The sequence below is a fragment of the Suricata suricatta genome, chromosome 1 (genome assembly GCF_006229205.1).
Source record: "Suricata suricatta isolate VVHF042 chromosome 1, meerkat_22Aug2017_6uvM2_HiC, whole genome shotgun sequence".
In the NCBI taxonomy this organism is placed as follows: Eukaryota; Metazoa; Chordata; class Mammalia; order Carnivora; family Herpestidae; genus Suricata; species Suricata suricatta.
Window position 1 is genome coordinate 26,865,702 of NC_043700.1, and position 19,506 is coordinate 26,885,207.

The 19,506-nt window shown below is 34.5% G+C and overlaps 1 protein-coding gene across 3 annotated transcripts in view; it reads right to left on the reverse strand.

Moving 5' to 3' along the window:
• Positions 1–2,565: 2,565 nt before the first annotated feature.
• Positions 2,566–19,506, reverse strand: part of PURG (purine rich element binding protein G) — a 35,991-nt gene continuing 19,050 nt past the window's right edge. For all 3 annotated transcript variants that reach the window (XM_029935737.1, XM_029935745.1, XM_029935731.1), the window contains one exon: positions 2,566–3,467. In XM_029935737.1, coding sequence (XP_029791597.1) covers positions 3,453–3,467 — 15 coding nt within the window. In that variant the 3' untranslated portion in view covers positions 2,566–3,452. The remainder of the gene's footprint in view (positions 3,468–19,506) is intronic.

The following is a 19,506-nucleotide window of genomic DNA, read 5'->3' on the forward strand; positions in this document are numbered from 1 at the left end:
CACATTTTGCACTGCAAGACGTGTAGGCTTTAGCTACCCTTCATAGAATCTGAGACCAATTTGGGGAGAATATGTATAATGTTTGCTCACTGCATTATATGGTTTACTCAGTCTTATGAACTACCACTCATTTGTTTTTGTGTGAATTGTATTACTTATTTTCTAGTTACTTTCTAGGAGTCTTTGTACTTCTCCATGTATAAAGTGGAGGGTAAAAAAAGTGACTTTAGTCTTAATGTGAACTCAGTATGCACCTACTTCAATGGTTTAAAAAATGGCACAAAGAAGACAAATCTGAAATGATATAGGTTATAGATTAGCTTACGAATTTTTTAAATGTTTATTTATTTTTGAGAGAGAGAGAGACAGAGTCAGAGTGCGAGCAGAGGAGGGGCAGAGAGAGAGGGAGACACAGAATCTGAAGTACCCTAGGGGTTCTGAGCTGTCAGCACAGAGCCCAACGTGAGGCTTGAACCCATGAGCAGTAAGATCACGACCTGAGCCATAGTTGGATGCTCAACCCACTGAGCCACCTAGGCACCCCTAGATTGACTCTTTTAAAAATAAGGATAAGGTTATTATTATTGGTCATTTTCAAACTCAACACACTTTTAAAAAAATATTTTTAATGTTTTATTTTTATTTTTGATACAGAGAGAGACAGAGCATGAGAGACGGAGGGGCAGAGAGAAAAGGAGACACAGAACCGGAAGCAGGCTCCAGGCTCTGAGCTAGCTGTCAGCACAGAGCCTGACGCGGGGCTGGAACCCACGAACTTGAGATCTGACCTGAGCCGAAGTCGGAGGCTTAACCAACTGAACCACCCAGGTGCCCCTCAACACACTTTCTGATGAGATAAATTAGTTCCCTAAGATGAGTAGAGTAGGTTTTTAATGTACATGAAATTTATTTCAAAAGATGTTCCTCGATGGAGAACATATGGAGCTTTATTGGAAGTCTTTCATTCATGGGTTTACAGATGACCCCTTGAGCTTATGCTCTCTAAGGGAAATTAGTATTTAGAAACAGAAAACACAACTCACCAAAATAATGCTGCTAAAACTAAAGACAAACATAATTTTGTAACTTTAAAAAAGCTTAAATAATAAAGAGGGAGAGACTACATTATATTCATAAATGAACCAAACTTTCAAAGTGTATTCATTTTATTTAAGGCTGAGTTTTAAAAATAATTTCATACAAAAAACTTGATAAATTTTGTGAGAATAATTTTTTTAGGTGGGACAAACATAATGGTGAACAATAATACATAAATCTGGTGGCTGTAGGAATAAAAATGAGAGATGTTTCATGTAGATTAAAAAGCAGAGATTTCCCAAAAGCAATTTACCCTTTATCCTTTCATAAAATTAGAATTAATTTTTCTCTTAATTAACAGGCAAAATATTACCGCAGAAGTAAAGAGACTCTAAAACATTCATAGACCTACCTACCCTCTCTCTTTTTTTTTGATTAAAGAAGACCTGGAATTATTTTGCCACACATTTATTTGCCAGTTTTCATAAAATGGCATCCTGGAAAGGTAGTTACAAAAATACACAGTAGAAATATCTTTGGAGATTTTAGTAAATATTGTGTTTGTTTAAGATAGTCATGGGGATGCCAGCCTAGCGCTCATACTAGCTCCATTTCGTCAACTTTATTTTCTGATAGGAGAAGTTAGGCAGGATTTAATAACTCTTTGAGGCAAAATTACTGGAGGTATGCTCTTAGTAAAATAAGGAACTACAGCGGCATGGGAATGTAACTTCAGTCATCAGGCCCACGATTGACAGGCTTGCTCATTCTCTATTTGAGATCAAGGGTTGTTGCTTGAGGCATCTTACTACATTTATTTTGATCTTCTCTTTTTAAATTTAAGGTTACGCGTGGGTTAGGCAAAATTTGCAAATTTGCACACTGCCCCAATATTGACTTTATCTCTGGCTTGGGAGAAACAGCCCTCTGCCCTCATGAGGTTGGCAGCTTTACTTGTCCTAATGCTGCAATTCTTAGTGCAGATGCTGGAATTAAAAATCCATTAAGACTAGGCATGGGTTTATCTATTATGCCACCCTGGCATAGGATACCAGTTTGTCCTAGAAAGTTCCGATTTTATTATTTTTTTGGTCTGTATTTTCATACATGTAAAGTGGAGCTTTTACTTTAAATGTCAGCATAGAGGAATGACCTTTTCAATGTCATCTGAGCAATAATAAAGGTTCTGAGGCATACAGGTTTCCATGCAAATGTTATCTCATGGTTTAAGTAGATAATAAAACTTTATCAATAAAATACTAAAATACACAAAGGCACTCACATGGTGCATTTTTGGTTTTCTCAACTTACTAATTTCCAGGTCCGATAGGTCAAGTTTTTGCAGATCTGACATAAACTTGATTACAGAAGTCAGGCCAACTGGATTTAAATTCCCAAAGGTACCACAAATTTGGGGGCACAAGCGAAATAACGAAATAAACACATAGTGAAATCAGATTCTGGTTGATTGAAGGATGGGCCCAGTAGAGCTAATCGGCTTTCTGAAAAATAATTAAGAATCCAAACTAATCACACATATAAACCAGTTTATTAGATTGTCAGTGATACTTTGAGACAAATTCAAGTTATTTTATTTTACTTTATATAAACAGAGGAAGGGAGGAAAGTTTTAAACTTCAAGCTTTGTTCAGCATGTGTGCAGTTAGCATCCACAGAAGCACCATTGGATATGGAAGAATTAGCACCACAGAATTTTAGGACCTAACTGTTAACATGCATCACTGGAAAACTTGGAACATAAAAACGAAGTAGTACGTGGTATGGTCTATTTTAAACAATACAAGGCAATTAATGATTTGTTTCCATACAGTACGATACAATCACCAATCAATGAGAACCTTTTCAGTACAACACAGGACAAAAAACACTTTGTACCCTGTTAACACTAAAACAGTTACAGATTTAAAAACATGTTTCTTGTGAGAGGCAGTGGATTGAAACTATCCCTCCTCCTCTTTTTAAATTGAGTTAAATAGTTACATGATCTCTTGAGAAAGTATTTTCAAATCTACGTCCCTCTACCTCATCGCTGACAAATGGTTTTTTGAAAACGGAAAGGCTTGATGAGTTAAAACAAAACAAAACAAAACAAAAGCCAAAACCCGGTAAGAGTCAGTAAGTACTCCAGGGTGGTGGAAGATATTCCACATAAGATCAGTTTGAAAAGGATGCCAATGGTGTTGACACTTGTCTTCCCTTCGCTGGAGGAATGTCAAGTACAGAAGCCTTGCATTCACGGAGAACTTCGGTTCATGTCTTTCACACAATGCCTTTATTCTGGAGTGTAACATAAGAGACTTATTCCTTATTCCTCAACTGTTTTTGTAGTGTCATAGGGCTGTTCCTTATGCTGGATTTGACAACAGTGAAAAGGGTTGATATTCTCTCTGGATTTAGGGAAATTTGAGCTAAAGAAAAAATATTAATTTAAATTTAGCATATATGAAATTTTAAAGGGAGTTTCACTATTTTCACAGTACAAACCCATAATGAATATCATTGAAAACCTTTCTGTTAGAAAGCATGTAACAAACCCTCAATTTTAAGTTATGACTAGGCCAATTTTGGCATATTAGAAGATACTGTATAAGAAATGTGCAATAAGAATGATAGATACAGGTATATTCAGATCTCAATGCATTGATGCCAAGGAAAATATATTTTTACTCACCAAGAGAAGAATATACCTTGAAGCATCTATGCAGACACATGAATCAATCATGTATCTGCCCAACTTCTAAGTCTGGAATAGTGATAACAGGGTCATTTAAGAAAAAGTATTCAATTACAGTATGGCAGCAATTTTATGTTGTATATATTTAACAGCAAAACATTTTTGAAAATAGAATCATTAGTATACGGTAAGTTTACAATTCACCATTTCTATACTTGTAATACATGCGTTTATTTGTTTTCCCAGTTTAAAAAAATCCCACTAAGACCAACATCTTTCAGAACAACAATCTAACATTAAACAAAACCTCCTAAGGAAAATATTTAGCATCACAGAGATTTGAGAAAAGTCTGTTACTCAGCATCACAAAATACTCAGTAGATCTACATTTAAGATTGATCATGCCATGACATGAACACACCTTTGGGTTAATATATCTTACTTTAAAAAAAGATACCAAGATACAAACCAAAGAAATGACATGGAAGTTATTTTTAGTTTCTCTTTGATAAGAGTAGACCGCTAATGAACTTGACTCCTGTCTGTACCAAGTAATGAGAACTGCGTCTATGAAGCAGTATTCACAGTTAGCAAAACATTTAAAACTAGTATAGAAAAATGACCACCACAGAGAAAGAATTCAAGATAAGTACTATTATAGACAAATGTGTTCTTCTTAAGTGAACTGCCCCGAAATGAAAAGGAAAACAAAGTTTGTTTGCTTTGAAATAGTCTTCTGTTAAAAAAACATTTTCAGATAAAAGAAAGCTAGCCTATGTTTTATGAATGTCAGAAAGATGTAAGGTTGAACTTCAGAAAAAAACTTAACTTTTGAAAAAAAATTATCCTATGCCTTTTCTGCTGAATCACACCCTTTGTATAAATTAACTAGTAATTTTCTGAAGAGGGTAAGCTATACACAGCAGCACATCCATATTATTGATTTAAATTTGATAATTTACCAGGCGGGGCTGACTTGAGGGAAGAAGAAACAAAACGGATTCTTAATGTTTTAGGGGTACATTAAAGAAAACTCAACTAAACAAAACTGAGTTACGACAGGCTGGCATAATAATTTTGATTGCCCTTATATTTGGCCAACATTTAAACACAAGGTAGTGCCAATTAAAAACAATATTTAAAAAATAAAAGCTGTCTAAAAATTGTTCCGTGAAAAAGTCTTCAAATTTTACATTGTAATCTCAAATGACTGTAGACTAACTTAGACAACAGTTTTGTTATTATCACACATACTTTTGTTAGAGTTTTATTTCTGGATTGTTCATTGGTTCTACCATGTAACACAATTTTCTATTAAGTTAACATACTTTGACTTATTATATTATAAGAAGCTTTAGAAAAAACACATAAGTAGGATAAATTTATAAAAGGATAAAGAATATTTTATGGGGTGTTAGACAAATTCTATACAGACAAGTAGCTAGTTCAAGGTAATAAAGTGCCTTCATTTCTAGGTAATTAATTTTTCATTAAAATATTTTAAGGCTTTATAAGAAACTTAACATTATCAGAAGTTTGATAATACACAGGGTTAGGCTATTATTTATCATTCTTTCATAGGTCTTATTTCATTTAGACTTTTAATCCATATTAGGTGCTTTTCAATAATCAGCAGCTTAAAATTATAAATTTGGATTGTAAAGTCTGAATTATTTTTGTGAGGAAAAAGAAAGACGCATAATTTCTAAATGCTTTGATTTGTATGTCAGACTCACATGTGAGTTATAACAACCTAGTTCTTGTCATAGTACGCAACAGCCAATGCCCTTCCACAAATTCAACAGAATATTTATCTAATGGCAAACAGGGCCATCATTTCATTCACTTGTATATTCTGTTGTCTTTACATTTAAAGTGATTGTACAGCCTTAAATGGAAAAGGCTAGAGGAAATCTAAGATAAATTCTTCAAATACAGGCACAACGAATATTCTTTATTGCAGTAGCTTATGCATAATCTGTACTGATGGATACCACCATCCAATGTTAAAGCATTTATATTTGTTTTCATTTTACTTTTACCACCCATGGGTGTATCACAGTAAACAACTGGAAACAGAAGTGTCCGCAATAGCCATAATCATACAGAATTCTGTTTTTTTTTTTTGTCATTTCTCTTTGGAATTTATGAGGGTGTTTTAAGCAATGCTGTGTAGTTAGTTATGTTGGCTGCCCCAGATTTTCAGATAAATTATGACTCTATGGATGTCAACTTACTCAGTTGGTTATTACCAATAAAAACTAATTTAAATGACTGAATTTTTTTTTTCAGGAGTTTAGTTGTTTTTATGAGATCACTAAAGTCAGGCACCAGATTAAATGGCCATGATAACTAAAATGCTTATCTAACTACCACTGGATTAATTTAAAATGAAAGGTTTTTAAGGTTAGGATGGAGGAGGAAAGTTAAACCTCATTGCAAAGAATGGCTTAAATTAAATGTTTCCCATAATTACAGAAACAGGAATTACCAGTAGGAAAAAGTGCCAGTCTTAAAATTGGGTTTGGTTTTCAGTCTAAAGCCTAGTAAGAGTAATTCCTGGCAATTAAAAAAAATTAAAATGGCATAAATCTTTATAATTGTACATTCCTTTACCAAAGTGCCACGAGTGCCCCCCAAATTTTTTTAAATGCATACAATGCTACTTTTCAAAATCAAAGTACATATAAACTTTTAATTTTTTCATAAGAGTATGGTAGTTTTATAAACTTATCATAAGTATAAGCAGGAAGATGAATTATAACTTTATAAAAAACAGTATAGAATGTTTTTTAAAAATAGCTGTTAGGACATTTGTCATTATGAAGATTCAAATCCAGGTATAGCCAATGCATTCCCATAATATCTGAAAACATTATGAGAATTTATTTAGACAAGTTTTATTAGTATTCTGCCATGCCGTGCACAGATACCATAGCTTTTTTAAAAAAATATTGGTTTAGTTATCTTATTTGAACTTGACTACATATTATACTTACTCTAATCACTGAAGTGACAATATGTATGTATAATAACTGACTTCTGAAAGCAGTATTAAACATAGAGGTTTCTAGCTTTAATTGCTCATTCCTATTAAGCACAGCAAAAATGTCTGATGCCGTAATGGGTTATTAATTTTCATGCACTATGTCTTTATCTAAATGGAAATGTAGGGTGACAATCTAATAAGGGCAAAAGGATGTCAGAGATGAAAGCCTCAATATAAGGAATGAACAAAATAAGCAACTGTATAGAAATTCTCCATATCATTAAATTTGTTAAATCAGGGACATACAATAAAAAATAAGATCTTTTTGCCAGGTAATTATTACATTAATATATACTTTTAAAAATAAGTGGCATGCATATAAGTTTAAATTTTTAATATTTTTATTGTTTGAATGTGATGAAGTTAAACTACAGAGGTATGTCATTACAAACCGAGACCGAAAGAAAAAAAACTATATTCTTAAGAGGAGAAAGGGAGACTGTAGGATCATGATTCTCGGTGACAGGTCATCTGCCTTCTGTTATGCCACGGGCTAAACATAGTGGTGTAGTGCCTCATTTAATTAGGGTGAAAATGCTGGCAAAAACATAAAAATGCTAATACAATAAGATTAGTTTATAGTCATGAGGAACATTAAATTGAAAAAGAATGCCTTCCTTTTCCCACAGTTTGATAATCTCAATCTTGGGTATAAGAATGCGACCATATAGAGGTGCCTGGGTGGCTCAGTTGGTTAAGTGTCTGACTTTGGCTCAGGTCATGATCTCAGGATCTGTGAGTTCGAGCCCTGTGTTGGGCTCTGTGCTGACAGCTCAGAGCCTGGAGTCTGCTTCAGATTCTACGTCTCCCTCTCTCTCTGCCCCTTCCCCACTTACACACACAGTTTCTCTCTTTCTCTTAAAAAAAAAAGTAAAAATTAAAAAAATAAGAATGTGACCATATAAAAGGATATGAAAAGATATGCCCAATTCTATAAATTACTCATCTTCTGAAGATATAGAATAGGATATAAATTGGTATCCTAGTCATCTAAGAGAATTCACAAACTTTAAAAACATAAGTAAAATCAGAAAGAATCAGACATGATAAATCACTGATAACAACTCCCCAAACCAAATATTACTGATAAGTTAATCACAGAAAGGTAGATATTCATTCTATATAATTTGTTGAACCTTCTTTTAGTTTCTGAATATGAAAATATAATCGCTTATTGGTGGATAACAGTCTTAGATAGTGGCACATTTAAAAATTATTAAAGAAATACTTCAAATAAACATTGAAGTGCAGATCCTTAATAGAAGCTCAAGATACGTGGAAACGCCAAGCTATATTTAATTCTTGTATTACCCAAAGTAAGATTGCGTAATCTCTCTTGTCAATGCACACACGTATTTTCTTGACTTTGCAAAATGTACCTAGGAAATTGTATTTACCTAATTTAGCTTTTCCCTGGTAGCAGTTCTGATGACACAGATACTGAACATACCTATAAGAACCATTCCTACCATATAATTTCATCTTGTTTTCTATTCTTCAGCTCTTTTATAGCACTTTTCACTTCCGAAAAGCTGCACAACTAATTATGAAAGTTACTTCTCCCTCTACAAGATGAGCTGAGTTAATACACTGCTGGTGCAGTGGTGGAGCTATACAGGGTTTTCAGGGATCATACGTGTCTTCCCTGTTCGGGAGGCAGTTATCTGCATTGCTCTCTGTCATGGGTCTTGAGGCTATGCTCCTTGAGGCCAAAGACCAGATCTTGTCAGCTGTGTAACCACAACGATCAGAATGTTTAGCTCATGCTGTATGCAAAATAAATATCTGTTGACTTAATGATTGAGAAACAGGACTGAGAAAATAAAATAAAGGACCTCAAAATACTACCCCCCCACCTTCAACCTGCAAGTGAAGAGTCTTGCTTACTTCACTCTTGCTTCTCCACTACAATAGCGTAATACTTGTCTTTAATACTGTATGTAATACCTGTCTTACATAATAGAGTTGTATTATTTACTTTTAAATCTCCCTGGAGAAGACCATATGGTATGTATCCTCCAGAGTAGCAGTCACTTGACTATTACTACAACTACTCCTAAAGCCTTGAATTATTCACCTTTCCTTTGGTCAACTATTTTTTTAATAGATTTTTTAAAATGCTTATTTATTTTTGAGAGAGAAAGAGAATGCAAGCAGGGGAGGGTCATAGAGGGAGAGAGACACAGAATTCGAAGCAGGGTCTGGGCTCTGAGTTGTCAGCACAGAGCCTGACGCCAGGCTCGAACTCACAAACCACAAGATCATGACCTGAGTTGAAGTTGGATGCTTAACTGACTTAGCCACCCAGGCACGCCTTTTGGCAACTATTTAAAGTTATGATTCCGCACACAATAGACTGTTCTTAAGCTAAATCAACCATAAGGAATGGAGAAAGTCCTCACAGGTGTAATCATTAGCATGAATATGGAGACTATCAGAAGGGCTAAAAATACCCAGACATATAGCAAAAGGGATTGGGGACTAGAGGTCCTTTAATTTTCTGGAAATTAGTGCAAGGAAGCTGAGATCCTTGAGAAAATAGTGATTTTAATGAACTAGGTTAATGTCACGTTTAAACTAGAAGATATTTTCCATCTCTAAAATTCTATGTTCCTCTGGTTCCTCTTCACATAATGAGAATTTACACAATATTCAGGGTATATTTTATTTTTAAGTAAACATGGTAAACTTGAAAAGTTTGATGTTTTGCAACTATTGAACAACTGTGAATATTGTTTTCTTTAAACCACCATTTTTTGGGGGGCAACAATACCATGTAAAGCCTTTTAAATCCCGAATAAATATAATTAAATTATGCCAATATAGTCTGGATATTACTTTGCTGACAATACTTTATATTGTTAGCAAAATTATTAGTGAGGAGTTTGTTCCTACTCCTACTACTTTACATGGACATGTCCCCTACAGAGTAAGTCTTAAGTACAACTCATGATCTCATTTCCAACTTCAAAGAGTGGAGTGAAATTATTTCTTATAAAAATTGCAGTTCTTGTTTTCAGTCACAGCAGTGGAAAAAAAAACAAATGGCTATGACATTAAGTTTGAATTTCTAAATTACTGTATATGTTTATAAAAACAGCACTATTAATTAGAACATTTTGACTGAGAGGCAACAAAAACAATATTAGTTCCAAAACTAGGAACCAAAATCTAATTTTCATTAGCCAGAACCTTAAATATGTGGGAGGAAGAAAGATGATTCACTGTTAATTTCTGCTAAGCTAGGACTCCTCAAAACCCTCCAAGCAGAGTGTACTTCCTTGGAAATCAGGTTTATAATTCTTTATTTCACAGTCTAAAACCTCTTTACCCTTCTAACATTAAACTGATATCATTACTCATATTTGAATGGGAAGAAGGGCCATATTCTCATTTTTCCACATGGCAACAAACAGCATTGGCAGTTAATTAAAATTAATTACTACAACTAAAATGATGATGAACTACTGAGAGAATTCATGCACACTGCTCAACAGTAGTTAATATCTTTATAGCTGAGAACATAGATCCTTGAGGCTTGATATGACAGTATTGTAAGTCCTCCATATAGATTAAATTATCCTAATGAGATACTTTTTTTAAGAATCTGTATTTTTAAAAAATATTTACTTATTTTGAGAGAGAAAAATATAGTGCGTACAGAGGTGGGGGAGGGGCAGAGAGGAAGGGGGAGAGAGAGAATTCCAAGCAGGTTCTGCACTGTCAGTGCAGAGCCTGACACAGGGCTTGATCTCACAAACCATGAGCTCATGACTTGAGCCGAAATCAAGGGGTGGACAATTAACCGACTGAGCCACCCAGGTGCCTCACTAATGAGATACTCTTGATAATTTAAATGTAACTGCTTTTTTATGTGAAATAAGACTAATGAGAAGTAAGACTTAAGCCAAATTCTATACTAAAGTAGGTTGTGTTAAAGGGAAATGTGACTTCAACATTTTTGGAATTAGGATGAAATATGAATGTAGTAACAGAATTTAGGTGCCATAAGGAGAAAAACAAGTATGAGAGGGGAGAAGGAATGTGTATTCAGTGAAAGGCAGAAAGAAATGAGAAAATCAGGGGATGACAGGGATTCACAGAATGGGTATAATCTGAAATTTTACTCTCTCAGTAATCTGGCAAAACTTCTTATTTGTTTGAGTGCCTTTTTCCATAGGACTGATGTAAGAACTATAGTACTTTATGCTCATTTCCCCCTTTGCTGAATAGTTGTATAAACACTGAAAATGACATGTTAACGTTCCATGAAGTTAAAGGTTCTTGCTGTGTGTGCTGTTCTGTGTATGTGTTAGTGTTCTGGGACCTCTTTGTCTCCCTTATTTAAGAATCCTAAAAGTGGAGGTGGTATGAATTGAGATGGACTAGCTGAGGGTCAGCTTAATCCTCACCATTATGTAGTTAGGTCAAAATTCAGACTTCTTTTTAGTCAGAATAAAATTCTCTTGAAAAAGACAATAACAGATGGTGACAATTCACCCTTTAGGATCTGTTGGTACACAATTTACTATGACTTCCTAGAATCACAGAATAATCTTCACTTAAACTTATTCCTGTTCTCAAATTTTAAAGAATCTTTGCTTAAAATGGCAATTTTTTGGTAAATTCAGTTAGAACTTACCAAAAAAAAAAAAAAAGCCCCAAATGCAACCTGGATGTTGTTTTCATTGTATCTACTTTCCTTCCATTTGCATAAATTATGGAATACAGTGAATTTGTAATAATAAAACTGAGCTCATAAGGTCTCTGGTATACAATTTTAAGAGCACATAAAAGCTAGCAAGGCATCACCATACTGATAAACAATGAAAGCATTTTTTCCAGCATGTTTTGATAAAAGACCTATCATCAGAAGCATCTCCTCATCTGCAATAATTTTTCACATTCATTTTCTGAGGTCAAAAGAGAAATACAAAGGGAAGGAAACAATAACAGATCCCTGGCCATTGCAGTTGCTGAAGTGCAATTGCCCAGTGTCTTTGTTGTTAGTAGAACGGCTTAGAATCTCCCAGAAGAGTACCTCTTATGCACATAACAGTAATTGAGGTGGGAGAGCCATTTGAATGTTAGGAGTACTGTCACTTAATATTAATATTGGAAGGTATTTTGTCCCCTTCATTCTTACTGCGGTTTTGCTGCCCCGATTTTAATGGTAGTCATGTGTCAATTATAATAACATCGTGAAGCTCTAATTATTTCTTGCCTATTCTTTTTTAAATATTATCCGTAATAAAAAGAAAGTATTTACTGATAAACTCAACAACATGGGTGATCTCAAAAACATTAGGCTGAGTCAAAGAAGCAAAGTACAAAAAATACATGTTCATTTATATACAATTCCAGAATAGACCAAACTAGCCTGTGGTGATAGAAATGAGATCAGTGATGGATTTAGGAGGTTGGGATTGGGGGAGGGTGGGACCGTTGACTGGAAAGGGATACACAGAAACTTTCTGGTGTGAGAAAAATGTTGTATGCTTTGATATCTGTCAAAATGGGTTGAATGATATATTAAGACTTGAGTATTTTACTGTATGTAAATTATAGTTTAATATAAAATGTGAAGGAGCATTGCCACTAAACACAGTGTTCGTGCTGATGCATCAGAGGTTGAGTGGCATTTTTCTTTTTTTCATCTTAAAACTTCTGCCTTCGCATTGTCTCATAAAGAGTAACACGTCCTAGAATGGGATCCATGACTAATACTCTATAGAGAACGTGGATTTTATATCAGGGCACTGAACTAAACCAGGATTTTTATTGCTGGAGAAAAAAGAAGACAAATTCTTATATGGACCATACTGAATGTATTGGTTCTAAGATAAGGATATAAAGCATCTTTTGTTTAAAAAATAGCCTAGAACAGAAAAGGGGTTTTAAGTTATTAATTTATATTAATTTATAAATAAGGCATAAAAGTCAATAAAAAACTTGGCTCAAATGCTGCTTAGAAGCGATCATGAAAAAAAAAAAAAAGAAGCGATCATGGCACTAGGGCCCTCAGTCTTGCTTCCCCAAGGATGAGTGCACACTGGTACACTGAGGAACTTAAAACATTTAGGTGGGAAGGAAACAAGATTTTACTTATGCTACTTCGGCGCATAGTCAGGTGTATATATTGAATACCACATTTTAAAGCCATTTTGAATGCCAATATTTAGGGCTTAATTTATGATCACCTTGCTCCTTCAAAACTAAGGGACCATGTGCTCATCAACTTTAAAGAGGTTACATTAGAGTCAGAATATCCACTGAATATCCCAATTTTCTACAGAAATAACCTTATTACACTATCTGACAACTCAAAAATAAGTAAGCAAAAGAAATCTATTAGTTCTGAGAAGAAAATAGTAATACCTTGAAAAGAATTTATCTACATGTCACGTCAAATATTCATGGGCAAAATTAAAACTAAAATTAGGGGCACCTGGGTGGCTCAGTCAGTAAAGCACCCAGACTTAGGCTCAGGTCATGATCTCAAGGCTCCTGGATTCCAGACCTGCACTGGGCTTTGTGCTGACAGCTCAGAGCCTGGAGCCTGCTTCAGGTTCTATTTCTCCCTCTCTCTGCCCCTGCCCCACTCGTGCTCTGTTTCTCTCTCTCTCTCTCTCTCTCAAATAAATAAACATTAAAAAAATTTAAAAACCCTAAAATCAAAAACCAGATAATAATTTCTCCATTTCATTTCTTTTTATTCCAATTCAAACCCACCAAATGTTTATGATGTTTTAAACCCACATGTCATATCACAACATCTAAAACACATAACTTTGCTACTCATCATTATCTCCACCTGAGATTAGACAGAAAACAATGGAAAAAAGAAAAAGCAATTTCCCTAGCATAATGCCTGGCCTATGGGAGGAACTCAATATTTGTTGTAAAATGAATGAATTCTTTTGTGTCCCTTGATTACCATTGCTTACTTCACATAGGGGCTTCTTCCTGCACATTAAAAATTCAATATGATTGAAAAGGAAACATAGACATTTACTTAGTAAAAGAAAGCAGTGTTTGGAAACCCCTAAAGCATGCATCATTATTTCTTCTACTGCTTTTGTTCACATTAAAATCACATAAATATGAAGTCAACACAATTGTGAAATAAAACAAATTGATAGACGATAACCTAGATTTTTGGCTATAGAATGACACTAAAGGACATGGTTTGCTTCTCTAGAGTGAACAATTAAAATTTTCGTAATTAATAGAATGGATAGTTGTGAGATATTTTACATAAACATATCTGAGATAGAGATTTTGCATTTCATAAGTACCAAAGATAAACAAAATATTAAGTGCCAGAAGACAGAAAATATATAGCTCAAGATTATATGAAATGAGAAAATCTCAGTATCAAGATGATGGTCTGTAGAAGCCTCTTTATGACAGTAACTGAGGCCAGTAACTAAATTATAATGGTTCCCTTACTATTCTGAAACCAAGGGTTTACTCATTTATTAACTACTGAAAAGCTATTTTTTAAGTCAAAATTGACTCACAACCATAGTCCTGCAGTGTTTTCAACTTTAAAGTAAACAAGTGTGAATACCTTTCCAGCTGACAGAAGACAATAAATATTCTGAATAAAGTCCACATACTATCTCCTACTGATTTTCAAACAAAGTAGTAGAGAAATAGACATTGAGTAGTGGAAAGACCACTTACTAAAACCTAGTTCAGGTTCTGAAATGACTAGTTAGATGATTATGAAAAAGTCATACCCTAATTTTCATATTTTCCTGTTATAAAATCAAGGCATTACATGATTCCAAAGACTCCTTCTGGCAAAATAAATAAATAAATAAATAAATAAATAAATAAAGGCAGATTTAGACAAGAAAATCTTAAATTGTCAAGTCACTAAGTAAACAGGCGAATATCATCCTTTCAGTAGTGGGGTCATTGATTCCCAAATCATGCAGACTAACGACCATCTTTTTAAAAGTATTTTATTTTTAAGCAATCTCTACACCCAACATGGGCAGCCAGACACCCCATGATTATCCTTTTAAAAAATGAAATAAAGCCGGACTGATTCTCACCAGCAATACAATTATGCTTTGATATTTCCCAGTTGGTGGATAGTTATTCAGTTTCTTAATGGTCTTTTGATAAGCAGAAAATTTTAATTTTGGTGCAGTGTTAATTCTTAATTTTTCTTTTATAGAAGTTATATAGAAGTGCCTTTTGTTTCCTGCCCAAGAAATTTCTGCCTATATAGTTGTGCACTTTTATATTTGACCAACAATAGCTTCAAGAGATTATAACTAGCCCAACTCCCTGACTACTGCTCTACCTGAGAATTCTTGTGGTAAAATGAGGCTCCCTTCTAATTTTTTTAATGTTCATTCATTTTTTTGAGAGACACACACACACACACACACACACACACACACACAGAGTGCGAGCAAGGGAGGGGTAGAGAGAGAGGGAGACACAGAATCCAAAGCAGGCTCCAGGTTTTGAGCTGGCCACACAGAGCCTGACACGTGGCCCAAACTCATGAACCCAAGATCTCACAAACCACGGGATCATGACCTGAGCCCAAGTTGGATGCTTAACCAAATGAGCCACCCAGGCACCCCAAAGTTTATATAATTTTGTTATACTTTCTGGGGAACTGTCCATGTTATGGATTGGGAAGAATTAATAATGATGTTATTAGTATTTATTAAATGCTTATTATGTGATATAAACTTTGCTGATTGCTTCAATTTTTCTTAAAGAGAATTCTGGTTGGCTATAACTTCTGTGAGGGCAAGAAATCTTATCTGTTTTGTTATTGATACAGCCTCTGGACCAAGAAGAGTTGCCCCAGAACAGTTTATAATAAGTATAAAATGAATGCTGATTGAATGAATTTTCACAATTGCTCTGTAAAGTTATATAATTTGCCCCAAATTCCACAACAGTGACAGAATCTGGACTTGAACCCAGCACTGGCTGATGTCAAAGTCTACGCTATTTACAAGTCTGTACTGAGGCCACTAAGACTGTCTGGTGACGCTGGGGGACTCCAGGACCTGAAGATACAGCTGAAATTACTACCATTATTTATGAGGGGCGAAGGGAATGGTTTAAAGTTATTGTTGTTTAATTCCTCTCCCAGCAAAAAGCAAAAGTGGAACTTCTATTAAGCTCCTTCTTGATACTCTTAGGCATATTGATCTTTTTCTATGAAGAACTATGTGATAATTTGTACAGATTGAGCCAGTGTGAAACTCTTATAGGGACAGAAAAATACAGTCTGCATGTAAAATTAGTCTGCTAACTCCTCAGTGATGTTGCAAGACCATGGTTAATTGGGAATGCCAGGAGCAAGGTTATTTATTTAATGTAATTCCCTAGTCAACAGACCTTTAACTACAAAACTTTTTAATCCTATTGAAATTGAATCCTATTGAATATTGAATGAATACAATACAGTGAACATAATTAAATTTTGCATGAATGAGAATACTGCAGTGCTCTAGAATCTATTGTTAACAACTATAATCACTGCAGGGACACCAAACAACAACAAAACAGAACTATAATCACCAGATAATGATGCAAATGAAGAATATGTAGGTTCTTGAGTTAATTTCATATAAACGTAGAACATCCCTTTCAAAAAAAACCCTGCTTCCTACTTATTATGTGGTCATTTATCTCTTGCTCATAAGAGTTTATGAAAAAGTTTCTCTAGTTGTTTTTTAATGATTATCTTAACTGACTGTAAAAAAGAAGTATTTTTATTTCTTAAATTCTGTAAATTGCACTCTTTGAAGGCTACAATGCAATCAATGCAGGAGCCATGACAAGATGTGTGATGACAGGACAGCTAGGGATCTGTATTCTGGTCATTAGGATCAAGTTCTGGAAGATTCACTAAGGTGGGAGTTTAGGAAATAGACTCACTAAGGTGGGAGTTTAGGAAATAGATTAAATAGTTTAGGAAATAGAAAAACCAGAGATGGTCAAAAGACTCAATAAAAAGGCGACTTGTGTATACTGATTACTAAATAATGATTTTATATGCCTTCTGCCAGGGCCAAAACTCACAGAATACTGAGCACAGAATTGAGCCTAAAGATGTGATGAAAACAGCAAAATGTCTAGAATGCATTTCAAAAAACTATTTAAATAGAGGTAAAAGCATGTGCTTCTGTTGGTGGGAATGCAAGCTGGTGCAGCCACTCTGGAAAACAGTATGTAGGTTTCTTAGGAAACTAAAAACAGAACTATCCTACGATCTAGCAATTGCACTACTAGGTATTTACCCAAAGGATACAAAAATACTAATTCGAAGGGACACATGCACTTCGATGTTTATAGCAGCATTATCAACAGTAGCCAAACTATGGAAAGAACCCAAATGTCCATAGATTGCTGAATGGATAAAGAAGATGTGGTGTATATATATACAATGGAATATTACTCAGCCATCCAAAGAATGAAATCTTTCTGTTTGCAATGACGCAGATGAAGCAAGAATGTATTATGCTAAGTGAAATAAGCCAGTCAGAGAAAGACAAATACCATATGATTTCACTCACATATGGAATTTAACAAACAAAACAGATGAACAGATGGGAAGGGGGAAAGAGAGAAGAGAGGGAAACAAACCACAAGAGACTCTTGATGATAAAGAATAAACTATGGGTTGACAGAGAGTAGGAGATGGGCTAGATGGGTGATGGGTACTAAGGAGGGCACTTGTGACGAGCTTTGGGTGTCATATGTATGTAGATGAATCACTGAATTCTACTCCTGAAACCAATATTGCACTGTATGTTAACTAAAATGTAAATTAAAAAAATATGTGCCTAACTCACAGAACAAATAATTCTGAAATTCATATGAAACCCCAAAAGACTCTGAACAGCCAAAGCAATCTTGAGAAACAAGAACAAAACTGGAGGTATTATAATCCCAGATATATTAGAAAGCTGTGGTAATTAAAACAGGATGTTACTGGCACAAAAACAGACATACAGATCAGTGGAACAGAATAGAAAGCTCAGAAATAAACCTGTGGTCAATGGTCAGTTAATCTATGACAAAGGAAACAGAATATACAATAAGGAAAAGACAATCTCGTCAATAAATGATGTTGGGAAAACTGGACAGATACATACAAAAGAATGAAACTGGACCACCTTTTTACACCATATACAAAATAAACTTGAAATGGATTACATGGACTTAAATGCAAGACCTGAAATCATAAAACTTCTAGAAAATATATGCGTAAGGTCTTTGACATTCATCTAAGCAATATTTTTTTGGCTATGTCTTCTTAGGTAAGGGCAAAAAAAGCAAAGATAAATGATTTGAACTACATCAAACTAAAAAACTTTTGCACAGTGAAGGAAACCACCAACAAAATGAAAAGGCCAACTACTGAATGGGAAAAAATACTTGCAAATTATATATCTGTTAAGGAGTTGACAACGAAAAGATATAAAGAACTCACACAACTCAATAACAACACAAAAGAAACAATCTGATTAAAAGATGGGGGAAAACCTGAACAGACATTTTTCCAAACAAGACATACAGATGACCAACATACATACAAAAAGATGCAACATCACTAATGATCAGGGAAATGCAAATCAAAACCACGATGAGATCTCACTTCACACCTGTCAGAAGGGCCATTATCCAAAAGACAAGAAATAACAACTATTGGTGAGGACATGGAGAAAAGGCAACCCTCGTGCACTGTTGATGGGAATATAAATTGGTGTAACCCCTATGGAAAACTATATGGAGGTTCCTCAAAAACATTAAAAATAGATATACCATATGATTCAGCAATTCTACATCTGGATATTTACTGAAGAAAACAAAAACATTTAAAAAGATATGTTACCCCTACATTCACTGCAGCACTATTTACAGTTGCCAAGGTATAGAAGCAACCTAAGTGTTCATCAATAGATAAATGGACAAAGAAGATAGAATATGGAATATTACTCAGTCATAAAACAGAATGAAATCTTGTCATTCGTGATAACATGGATAGACCTGGAAGGTATTATCGTAAGTGAAACATGTCACAGAAAGACAGATACCATATGATTTCACTTATACGTGGAATCTAAAAAACAAAACAGAAACAGATGCACAGATACAGAGAACAAACTGGTGGTTGCCAGAGAGTAAGGGGGCAGGTAGATGGGAAAAACAGGTGAAGGGAATTAGCTTTCAGTTATAAGTAACTTCCAGTTATAAAATAAATATATTTTGGGGATGTGATGTACAGCAGAGGGCTTTGTATTGTGTCACGCGGTAACTAGACCTAGTGTAGTGATTATTTTGTAATGTATAAAAATATTGAATTACTCTCTTGTACACCCAGCTGAAACCAATATAGTATTGTGTGTCAATTATAACAAAAAACTATTTAATTTATCTGTGAAAACATGTGTTTAATTTTACCAAATTTTGACTTCATGTTCACCATTTAAAATGTCTATGTTTCTTAAGAAGGCTGCAGTGACAAGTGGGCTCCTATAAACTCTGGTATTAGATTGCTAAGTGATCTATAGTAAATCATTTAAACGTGCCTGGTCCTGTTTTCTTCATCTGTTAAGTGAGGTTAGAGATAATGAACAAAACTAATCTAAATCAGTATTTTCATCAGGATGAAGGAACTTTGAAAAATATGTGAAATTACATGCAAAGTATTATAACTAAAATCCCATATTTG